Source organism: Schistocerca serialis, chromosome 8 (genome assembly GCF_023864345.2).
Source record: "Schistocerca serialis cubense isolate TAMUIC-IGC-003099 chromosome 8, iqSchSeri2.2, whole genome shotgun sequence".
Taxonomy (NCBI): domain Eukaryota; kingdom Metazoa; phylum Arthropoda; class Insecta; order Orthoptera; family Acrididae; genus Schistocerca; species Schistocerca serialis.
Genome location: NC_064645.1, coordinates 247,682,185 through 247,694,751, shown reverse-complemented (window position 1 = coordinate 247,694,751; position 12,567 = coordinate 247,682,185). Strand labels below are relative to the sequence as shown.

Sequence of the window (12,567 nt, the reverse complement as noted above, 5' to 3'; positions counted from 1 at the left end):
GAGCCAAGTTATCGACAAGGCACTGTGCAAGCTGGTGGTGGCTCCATAATGGTGTGGCTGCTGCATTTACAAGGAATGGACTTGGTTCTCTGGCCCAACTTAACCGGTCATTGACTGGAAGTGGTTCTGTTCGTCTACTTCGAGACGATTTTCAGCCATTTATGGACTTTAAGTTCCAAAATAACGACGCAATTTTTATGGGTAATAATGCGCCGTGTCAGGACGTTCTGGACAATTCGAACGAATGATTTGGTCACCCAGATCGCCCGACATAAATCACATCGAAAATTTATGGGACATAATCGACAGGACGGGTCGTACACAAAATCCTGCACTGCACTTTCGTAATTATGGACACCTATAGAGGAATCATGACTCAGTATTTCTGCAGGGGACTCCAACGACTTGTTGATGCCGCGTGGGATTAGCCGAGGGATCTGAGGCGCTGCAGTCATGGACTGTGTTGCTGGTCCCGGCGGAGGTTCAAGTCCTCCCTCGGGCAAGGGTGTGTGTGTTTGTCCTTAGGATAATTTAGGTTAAGTAGTGTGTAAGCTTAGGAATAGTGACCTTAGCAGTTAAGTCCTATAAGATTTCACACGCATTTCAACATTTGACTTGTTGATGTTGAGTTGCTGGATGAAGGGTATCAGACGAATGCCATATTCCTTGACTTCCGGAAAGCGTTTGACTCGATGCCCCACTGCAGACTCCTAACTAAGGTACGAGCATATGAGATTGGTTCCCAAGTATGTGAGTGGCTCGAAGACTTCTTAAGTAATAGAACCCAGTACGTTGTCCTCGACGGTGAGTGTTCATAGGAGGCGAGGGTATCATCTGGGGTGCCCCAGGGAAGTGTGGTAGGTCCGCTGTTGTTTTCTGTCTACATAAATGATCTTTTGGATAGGGTGGATAGCAATGTGCGGCTGTTTGCTGTGGTGTACGGGAAGGTGTCGTCGTTGAGTGACTGTAGGAGGATACAAGATGATTTGGACAGGATTTGTGATTGGTGTAAAGAATGGCAGCTAACTCTAAATATAGATAAACGTAAATTAATGCAGATGAATAGGAAAAAGCATACTGTAATGTTGGAATACTCCATTAGTAGTGTAGTGCTTGACACAGTCACGTCGATTAAATATTTGTACGTAACATTGCAGAGCGATATGAAGTGGGACAATCATGTAATAGCAGTTGTGGGGAAGGCGGATAGACGTCTTCGGTTCATTGGTAGAATTTTGGGAAGATGTGGTTCATCTGTAAAGGAGACCGCTTATAAAACACTAATACGACTTATTCTTGAGTACTGCTCGAGCGTTTGGGATCCCTATCAGGTCGGATTGAGGGAGGACATAGAAGCAATTCAGAGACGGGCTGCTAGATTTGTTACTGGTAGGTTTGATCATCACGAGAGTGTTACGAAAATGCTTCAGGAACTCGGGTGGGAGTCTCTAAAGGATAGGAGGCGTTCTTTTCGTGAATCGCTACTGAGAAAATTTAGAGAACCAGCATTTGAGGCTGACTGCAGTACAATTTTACTGCCGTCAACTTACATTTCGCGGAAAGACCACAAAGATAAGATAAGAGAGATTAGGGCTCGTACAGAGGCATATAGGCAGTCATTTTTCCCTCGGTATGTTTGGGAGTGGAACATGGAGAGAAGATGCTAGTTGTGGTACGAGGTACCCTCCGCCACGCACCGTATGGTGGATTGCGGAGTATGTATGTAGATGTAGATGTACGTCGGGCAAAAGTGTCACCTCAGTGAATGAACGACACTGCATTACCACACCCCAGCCTTCGTACAAATGCAGGACGAAAATTTCCACTCTTGTGCCGGATGGAATGCCTCGTTCCCACGCTGTTCCTCGTCGTGGCAGTGCCCAGAACTGCTGCTGTCTCCACAGCAAATTTTACATTACTAGGCATTACTTCAAAAGTTTTTGTGCGTCCCTGAGTGGACAAGAGGCAGCCACCCAACAGCAAACCCGCTTGTTTGTAATGAGAATGCCTATGCTTAGTTCAAGTGTCGCCAGGTGCTTGTGACTCTGCGGTTTCCCTCTTTTTGTCTGTCAGACTGTAAACGGGGCAACCCATTCTGAGTGAAGCAAACACTTCAGTTAAGCCAAGCCTGTCTGGCTTGGAATGTCTCAGCTACCAGGTGCAGCTTAAGCGTCCCCACATGTTCTCAGTATCTGGCGCTGAAATATTACAGTTTAGATCTGATAGAATTAAATTTTCCTAGAGGCATATTGTGTCTCAACTTTATCTTCGATAAGGACAAAATCTGAAGTAATGAATTAGAATTTGAGCCAAGGCAGTACTTGAACCTGGGTGTCCTGTTTACTAGACCGATGTGCTATCCATTATACCACCTTGACATTGTGACTGACACAACGACACGGTCTACCCTATTCCAGTGCCCTCCCTATCACAAACTTCAGCTCACACTTCAGCCCATCTTCATTTCCCCAGTCTAATGCTGACGATTTAAGTGGGAAAAATCAAGATGAGCTGAAGTGTGAATAGGGAGGGCACTGGATTAGGAAAGTCTGTGAAGCTCTGTCAGCCTTACTGCCGGCGTTGTGTAGTGGTTGGCACATCTTCCCACTAAATAAGCTAGCACGGTAGCTCAGCGTGTTCGGTCAGAGGGCGCTCGCCCTTTGTAATAAAAATACTGAGTCAAGGAATCAACGATCAACTTGAACGGATGTCCTGTGACGTCCGCCCAGACCAAACGCAACAAACAATACCAAACAAAATAGAAAAAAAAGTAAGAGACACAGGTTCAACTCCTGGCTTTGGCACAAATTTTAATTCGTTACTTCAGCTTCTATCCTTATTACAATATTTTCATTTAAGTAACTTTTACTCAGTAATGTTTCAATTTTATTACACCTAGTTGCAATATTACACAATTTTCTAAATCTGCACAGGAAAAAATGCAGAAAGTTAAATTTGGGTTTTTAAAATCTTCCTTCTGCAAAACAGAACGTATTTCTTTTTTCCTATTTACCCAAATATGTGCCTACACCGATTCTGTGGCTTTCAGTTTATTTCTATAAGAATATTATATGAAGTTCATGATTATTGTTCTACTTTAAGCCTAAAAACTCTAACATGTGTATTATTTATTTTGTTTATAACTCCTGATCTAAAATTACATTAATTGCAAAACTGGATTTGTAGATATCTGGTAGCATTTATGTCTTTCTGTGGTTTGACAGCATGACATCTGAGGAGTACTCAGAAGAACTTACTTAAAGAGTTAATAATTTTTGAGTACTTTTTCGAGACTGGTAGTGTTGTATGTCATGTACTTACAGGACGGAAAACGTAAACACAGAACATACGAGGTGCTACTCGAAAGTTCTCGACATCTAACAATAAATACAGTCACATCACACATCATTTTTATTCGCCAACGTCACCTTCGAAGTGGCCCCTCGAGAGTACAGACACAACTCACAGCGCTTCGGCAATGAAAGAAATGCATCCCGAAAGTGTTTTTTAGTCGGTGTGTTCACCACCACATACGATTCCACTTGAATCTCCCCTATAGTATCAAGTCTTCGTCCTTTCAACTTCATTTTCAACTTGGGAAAAAGAGAGAAATAGCACAGAGCCAAATCGGATGAATAACTGTGGATGAGGAATAACCGACGTGTTGGTTTGTGCCAAAAACTGCGGCGCGATCAAAGTTGCATGTGGGCTCGCATTGTCGTTATGAAGGACCCAAACATTCCTGCACCATTTCTCTGGACAGTTCCTTCTCACATCCTTTCTTAGCCGCGTTAGAACGTCACGACATTTGTAATTATCCATTAATCGTCTAACTACGAGGTCCGACCTCCTTGTGGATCATCCCATCAATATCGAAACAACAGATCAATAAGGATTTGATGTTAATCTGAACTTAACGGGCTTCCTTTGGCCCAAGTGAAGATGATCTCTTGCACTGGGATGATTGCTGTTTAGTTTCAGGGTCATACCCATAATCCAGACTTTCATAACCTCCAACGACCTTAAGAAAGAAACCCTGAAACAGTTCGAAGCAGTTCATTCGGTTCCCTGCAGACATTCGTGTAATACTCTTTCTGATCGTCACTCAGCAGTCGTGACACGAACTCTGTAGCAATCCTCCTCATGTTCAGTTTTCTTGGCATGTGGCGCATGATAATCGCACGATGTTATAGATGTCCTGGATGGTCTGCCTACGATCTTTCACCATCGCATTCCAAACAGCACGGACATTTTCGGATATAATGCCGGTAAATGGTCGTCCCAAAAGTTCATCATCATCAACAGATGCCAAGATATTTTTAAACGCTTAAACCAGACATGCATTCGTGGCATGGCCGAATGCTTGCACTAACATTTTGTAAGTTTCATCGGTTGCTTTACCAAGTTTAAAAGAGAACGTGATACAGCAATGTGGTTTTCTCAGACCGGTCATTCCAAAATGTCAAACACAACCAAATATTAGAATGGAAAACTGCCCGCTAACAATAAAGGCTTCCACTTACATCGAATCCGCTGTGCATAGTAACTTACGAAACATGTTTTACGCTGCTTCTAGCGGCGTTTAGTTGTATTACCATTTGTAAACACGGGTCATACAAATTTGGGGAAGTCACACATCGTTACTATTTTCGAATAAGGAATTCAAAAATAAAGAACTTTTTAAGCAAGTTCTTCCAGGACGACATCGATACATTACACTGAGGTGACAAGAGTCGTGAGATATCTTCTAATATCATAACGTATCTCCTTTTGCCCGGCGTAGTGCAGTACTTGGCCGTGGCGTGGACTGAACAAGCCGTTGAATGTCGCCTGCAGGAGTACTTAGCCATGCTGCCCCTCAATAGCCGTCTATAATTGCGAAAGCATTGCCGTTGCAGGATTTGGGGCGACAACCTCTTTCTCGATTGTGTCAGTAAATGTTCCACGGGATTCAAATCAGGCGATGTGGGTGGCCAAGTAATTCGCTCGAACTGTCCAGAATGTTCTTCAAACCAGTCCCGAACAACTGTGTCCCGGGGACATGGCGCATTGCCATCCATAAAAACTCCATCGTTTTTTGGGAACATAAAGCTCACGAACAGATGCAAGTGGTATCCAGGTAGCGGAACATAACTATTTTCAGCCATTGATTGATTTAGTTGGTCTAAAGGACCCAGTCCGTTCCATGAAAACACAGCCCACACCATTCTGGAGGCAGCACCAGCTTGCAGTGTCATGTTGATTATTTGAGTCCGTGGCTTCTTGGGGTTTGTGTCACACTCGAACCCTACCATCAGCCCTTACCAACTCAAACCAGGATTCATCCGACCAGGCCACGGTACTCCAGTCGTCTAGGGTCCAACCGGTATGGTCACAAGCCCAGAAGAGGCGCTGCAGGCAATGTCGTGCTGTTAGCAAAGGCACTCGCGTCAGTCTTCAAATTTCATCACATTAACGAATCGGTACGTTGCACGTCCCACATTGATTTCTGCGTTTATTTGACGCAGTGTTGCTTTTCTGTGAGCACTGACAACTCTACGAAAACGTCGCTGCTATCGGTCGTTAAGTGAAGGTCGTCGGTCACTTCGTTATCCCTGAAGCGAGGTAATGCCTGAAATTTGGTATTTTTGTCACACTCTTGCCTCTGTGGATCTCTTAATATTGAATTCCCTAACGATTTCCGAAATGGAATATCCCATTCGTCTCCCTGCAACTACCTTCCCGTGTTCAAACCAGTCGTGTGGCCATAATCACGTCGGAAATCTTTTCATACGAATGATGATGATGATGATGTTTCGGATTGTGGGGCGCTGAACTGCTCCCATACAAATTCCCAATCTTTACTCGCTCCGACTCGCCACTTTCATGAATGATGATGAAATGATGAGGACAACACAAACACCCAGTCATCTCGAGGCAGGTAAAAATCCCTGACCCCGCCGGGAATCCAACCCAGGACCCCGTGCTCGGGAAGCGAGAGCGCGACCGCGAAACCACGAGCTGTGCACCATGCGAATGACCTGAGATGAAATGACAGCTGCTGACGCTAAACGCTGACGCTAAACATACGGGCCTGATCCTTGGCCCGAGGTATGGAGTCTAAGCTTAGTATAGCTGTTCCTCCAAGATCCTCATGGGCTGAGATGGTGTTGCCTCTCGTTCTGGATGGTCCTTGCGTGTTGCCTGGTCGTAAATCCCGGTTGCCAGCATGCATGCATGCTGGCGGTGACGTTGGATGTTCCTGTGTTACTAGTTGTTCTTCCCATCTCGCGCTATGTTGTTCAGCGCGGACTCCAGCTCGGGTGAAAGCTTCCTCTCTCCATCTCTAACTCCTTTCTTCAGCCGCGCGACCGCATCCTCCAAGATGAAGCCCCAGTCCCGCGCGGTGAAAATCGGGTTGGAGTTTATGGTGTGGAGGTCGTTCTTCGTGACGAATTCGAGCATAATTGCCCGATATCCGACACGAAGCTCGAACGGCCGGTGTGTAAGTGGTGGCTTCCGTTTCCCTTCCGCTTGCGCACCATGGTCGCGATCTTCTTGAGAACCGCTGGGAGGTTGCCCAATGCACTGCCCTTTTATACCTTGTGTACGCGGTACTACCACCATCTATATATGTTCGTATCGTAATCGCATTACTTTTGTCACCTTAGTGTAGCTATAAACGGTCACACAGTGTGCGACCAGCTGCTGTGCTTCTTCTGCAAGTGTTGTGGTGCTGCTGCAGCCGCTGGACCGCGACCCCCCGGACGGCCGTCCCCTGTGGCGGTTCACGGCGTTCGCGCAGGACGAGGGCGGCGCCGGATTGGTGGGCTACGCAGACGTGCAGGTGTCACTCGCCGACGTCAACGACAACGCGCCCGCTTTCCCGCATCAGCTCTACCACGGACAGGTCATCGAAAACGCTCCGGCAGGTGAGGCACGACTGCTAGCGCCAGCTGTATTAATATAGTGATCTTTGTTAAGCCCTCTTACGTCAGCTTATTTACAGGGATGGACAAAAAAGCGGAAACACTAAAAACACAACATACACTACTGGCCATTACAATTGCTACACTAAGAAGAAATGCAGATGATAAACGGGTATTCATTGGACAAATATATTATACTAGAACTGACATGTGATTATATTTTCACGCAATTTGGGAGCATAGATCATGAGAAATCAGTACCCAGAACAACGACCTCTCGCCGTAATAACGGCCTTGATACGCCTGGGCATTGAGTCAAACAGACCTTGGATGGCGTGTACACGTACAGCTGACCATGCAGCTTCAACACAATACCACAGTTCATCAAGAGTAGTGACTGGCGAATTGTGACGACCCAGTTGCTCGGCCACCATTGACCAGACGTTTTCAATTGGTGAGTGATCTGGAGAATGTGCTGACCAGGGCAGCAGTCGAACATTTTCTGTATTCAGAAAGGCCCATACAGGACCTACAACATGCGGTCGTGCATTATCCTGCTGAAATGTAGGGTTTCGCAGGGATCGAATGAAGGGTAGGGCCACGGGTCGTAACACATCTGAAATGTAACGTCCACTGTTCAAAGTGCCGTCAATGCGAACAAGAGGTGACCGAGACGTGTAACCAATGGCACCCCACACCATCACGCTGGGTTATACGCCAGTATGGCGATGATGAATACACACTTCCAATGTGCATTCACCGTGACATCGCCAAATTCGGATGCGACTATCATGATGCTGCATACAGAACCTGGATTCATCCGAAAAAATGACGTTTTGCCATTCATGCACCCAGGTTCATCGTTGAGTACACCATCGCAGGCGCTCCTGTCTGTGATGCAGCGTCGAGGGTAACTGCAGCCATGATCTCCGAGCAGATAGTTCATTCTGCTGCAAAGGTCGTCGAACTGTTCGTGCAGATGGTTGTTGTCTTGCAAACGTCCCCATCTGTTGACTCAGGGATCGAGAAGTGGCTGCACGATCCGTTACAGCCATGCGGATAACATGTCTGTCATCTCGACTGCTAGTGATACGAGGCCGTTGGGATCCAGCACGGCGTTCCGTATTACTCTCCTGAACCCACCGATTCCATATTCTGCTAACAGTTATTGGATCTCCACCAACGCGAGCAGCAATGTCGCGATACGATAAACTGCAATCACGATAGGCTACAATCCGACTTTTATCAAAGTCGGAAACGTGATGGTACGCATTTCTCCTCCTTACACGAAGCATCACAACAACGTTTCACCTAGCAACGCCGGTCAACCGCTGTTTGTGTATGAGAAATCGGTTGGAAACTTTCCTCATGTCAGCACGTTGTAGGTGTCGCCACCGGCGCCAATCTTGTGTGAATGCTCTGAAAAGCCAATCATTTGCATATCACAGCATCCTCTTCCTGTCGGCTAACTTTCGCGTGTGTAGCACGTCATCTTCGTGGTGTATTACTATGCGTAATACGCTGGAGGAAAACCGTTGGCTCTCAAATCAGATTCCAGTAGTCTCAGAATGGATAAATACAGATCCTGTACGGTTTCCATGGGAATCTGATACCACGCTTCCTGCAAAGTAGTAGTGGATAGCAACCACGTACTCTTCTCCCCAAAGCTGGCCACAAAAGCTCAATGAAACTGAGTTCTGGTGATTGTGGTAAAACGTTATCTCCCCCCGAATAGGTCACGAGGGCTCAAAGGTACCGACCGGCCGCCGTGTCATCCTCAGCCCGCAGGCGTCACCATATGCGGAGATGGAGGGGCATCTGGTCAGCACACCACTCTCCCGGCCGTATGTCAGTTTATGAGACCGGAGCCGCTACTTCTCACAGCGCCGAACTTCGATGATCTGACGGGAACCGGTGTTGCCACTGCGGCAAGGCCTTGGCGGGGACTGTGGTAGCCAGGGAGATGTAACCATACTTGCGCCCGGAAAACCAGTCCTGGACGATCCGACTTGTGTGAACAGGGGCCCTCTCATCTTGGAACACAGCATCATCATTATGGAACAAACTATGTACTTTACGATGGACCTGGTGAGCTAAAATGGTCGCATAATCCTTGGCAATTACGCCATCTCACACAGTAACTGTGTAGCCCACGTAGTACCCACGATATGGTTATCCCAATCGACATCGAATCCGCGTCTTGGTTCACTCTTGGGACGTTAACTCGGGCAGAAGTTAGAAATGGTATGAAACAAGACTGTCCCGACCAAATGACTTCCTTCCACTGCCCCATAGTCCTGATTTTATGGCTTCAGTATTGCGTTTTCCAGTCGCAGACATTTCCATCATTGATGAGTGGTTTTGGAATTATAGCTACCTCTGCACTTCCTTGTTTATGGGGATCCGTTCCTGTCGCTTTGGTGCTGACATTCCGTTCTGAAGTGGGTTTTGCAGCTGTCACCCTCTTATTTATCGTCATAATTCTCAATGACGGTCTGTCATGATCACTCAGCACGTACCATCGTCCACGTTGTGACTTAGAGAACAATGTTCTTCCTCTTTCCTTGTTTGCTGCATAAATCTTCGATCTTCGATACGGTGCCTCTTAAGAGCGGGGGGGGGGGGGGGGGGGGGCGGGGAGTTATATGTGAAATTCCATCGTTTTTTCACACTTTTGGCTGCATTTGTTGCTATACGTACACTTTTTTCGTAAGTAAGAGAGATTCTGCGATGAATCTTGCACAGCATACAAACCATACTTACAGGTGCATGAAACTCTAGAATTTAATTCCTGAAAAAATAAATGAGCTGTTACTTTTTAAACTTCATTATGTTTAGTAAAACCTCATATTTTATAGTTAATTATCTCAATTTTACCGAAGTTTTTAATTGATCTGGAAAATTCTAGAGTTTTGCATTAAGGAGTTTATGGTTAATAAGCAATGCAAAATTCATCGAAGACTCTCTCTTACTTACGAAGAAAAGTGTACCTATAGCAACAAATGCAGCCAATAGTAAGTGAAAAAATGATTTAAAAAATGAAAAACTTTACTTTTTTACGTTTTTGAACTTCCGTTGACACTAAATCCTTCCTGGTCATGCTGACAAAGTTTTATGAATTTATTTCTAAAAGTATAGACAGTGGAAATTAAAATGTCCTGTGGTGTCTCCCCTGCACTCCAAGTCGGCCCGTTTGACGTCCTGCCCCCCCCCCCCCCCCCCCCCTTAAAACACCAAAATTTGGTCTCTCTTGGTTATGGGAGCACTCACCAGACGAGCCCCAACAATTTACCCATGTCTGAATTCATTTATTTCCGACATAATGCGCTCAGAACCACACGAATACTACCCTGACCACAGCTGACATTTGAAACGTACTGAGGTTCCGTTCTTAGTCAAATACAACAGCGTAACCTGCAGGCTTGCCTAGCATTTGTATTTATGTTCAAGCGCGCATTCGTCGCAGTTTTTCCATATTTTTGTCCAACCCCTGTATGTCGCGATGAATTTATTGTACGAGGATTACCCGGAAATTAATTTTCCCTAGTTCCGTGAACAACTTTGTTGCCAACACATATAAAAATGTCGGAGCTACTTTCCAACACTATCATTACTAGAACTGAGACGTTTGTCAAATTGTGCGATTAGCTTTTCTATTCATGTGTCGTAGAAATCTGCCGCCTGGGAATCCAACCAGCGTGTGATAGACGTCTTCAGTTCTTCGTCGTTATGAAAATGCTGACTAGAGAACAGGAATTTCTTGACCTGCAAGAACATAAAGAAATCGTTGCAAGCAAGATCACGTCTGTACGGTAGGTAATCAAACAGCTTCCCGCCGAGCTCCTTCAGAACAGTTATTGTGTGCCGGGACGTACGTGGGCGAGCATTGTCGTAGGTCAGCACAACTTCTGCACCGGGAATTCCAGACCTCTTATTTGGAATGGCCCGCCGCAGATCTCGGATTATTTCACTGGTCAGGGTTCGCTATTTCATCTCTGGACAGGAAGTCGATAACTAGAATGCCCTTTCTGTCCCAGGAAACGGTGTGCATCACTCTCCGCTCCGACACAGTATGTTTGAATTTTATCTTGACCAGCGATCCACAGTAACTCCAATGTATCGACTGCTGCTCGGTTTCCGGGGAAATGTGAGCAAACCACGTTTCTTCGCCCACGACGATCCTGTCGAGGAACTCGTTGCCTTCATCATAGTACTACTGCAGAAATGTCAATGCTGCTGCTAAACGATTCATTTAGTGTCCGGTTGTCCACTCATCTGGCACGCATTTCTTTGACCCTTTGAATACCAGTGGTTTTAGGCTGGAATCACAAATTTATTTTTTAAGTACTAATTCCTTCCGCATGAAACCACCAATGCTTTAACAAGACAGAGACATCTAGGAGCACACCGAGGTACACGTATAGTGCATTCTAGCGGACACTTAAAGCGTTGAAAGCAACAGCCGGAGCGGCGATTGTGTTACTTGATAGTAGGAGATTTTAACATGTGTTTTTTTTATAGTGATTAAATTGAGATCATTTACAGTAAAAGTAAGTACATATGAAATTATTGTAACGTAATTGAAATTTACACTAATTCTGTAATGAATGGTTTCGAAAATGAAATCACTGGAGCATTATGCACTTTTTACACATTTATTATATTTTAGGCCCAGTTTTACTTATTATTTAGGAATATAATTTGCTTTAGAGATTATGAGTTCATGGAAGGTTCGATATTTGGGATTGTGTTGATGAAAAACGGGAAATTTCTTTCAAATAAATCTCATGAAATGATGGGTGGTTGAAAACTGTATGTCCCAGCGTTTTCAAAATGAAACCATAACGTTAGAAGAATTGATTGTTTACTTTTTGCCAATTTCTTCTTGCATTCGTTGCCTACTTTGATAATAAAGGTCAATTTTATGAAAGATTTTAAAATTGTATTCCTAATTGAAAGCACATCCTTAAAATAATTGATAGTTTAGTTTTAGCCTTTTTTTTCTTATATTCATTCTTTACGAGTATGAAGCTATGTTTTGTGAAACATTTTTAAATTAAGTTCTTTTTATATTGTTGGGACTCAGAGGGTTAACACGTAGTTTCATAGGCGAAATATCTGTGGAAAATGTCTGCTGAGATCCATAATGAGCTGCCGCATCGGCTCCGCAAGGTCCTCATTGATAAGAGACGGTCGCCCATGGCCCTCTTCAATATGGGTACTTTGATGACCTTCGGAAAATTTCCAACATCAGCGACGCACCATCTGTTTGTTCATGGCCTTAAGCCTGACATAGCTGACGATGTATTTCTACCCGCAACATGTTCTGTGCATTAAGAAATTTTATGAGGACTAGTCGCAGTCGGCAAGGTATGAGACGTCCATTTTCAGCCACTGCTGCAGTGTATCTGGCAAGAGTCGAGACTCATCAGGCCATTATATGATTATTCCAACACACCTCTGCCGCACATGCGCTATATTTCCGGTAAAATACGTTTCTTTTAAAAAATGAGGGAAATTTAATTTCTGGTTGACCCTTGCACCATCTTGAGCTACCAGCTTGAGAAGCTGATTTACATTAATTGCATTTGCTAACTTAAAAAATTGGACTCTAGAGCGGCAGTTGCGATGAAATTTGATGTTGAGAGCAGGTGATCCC

At 44.9% G+C, this 12,567-nt stretch overlaps 1 protein-coding gene across 1 annotated transcript in view; it reads left to right on the top strand.

Annotated features, from left to right (window-relative positions):
* Positions 1-12,567, top strand: part of LOC126416954 (putative neural-cadherin 2) — a 96,728-nt gene that overhangs the window by 30,968 nt on the left and 53,193 nt on the right. Inside the window, exon 5 of the mRNA XM_050084835.1 lies at positions 6,725-6,911. Coding sequence (XP_049940792.1) covers positions 6,725-6,911 — 187 coding nt within the window. The remainder of the gene's footprint in view (positions 1-6,724; positions 6,912-12,567) is intronic.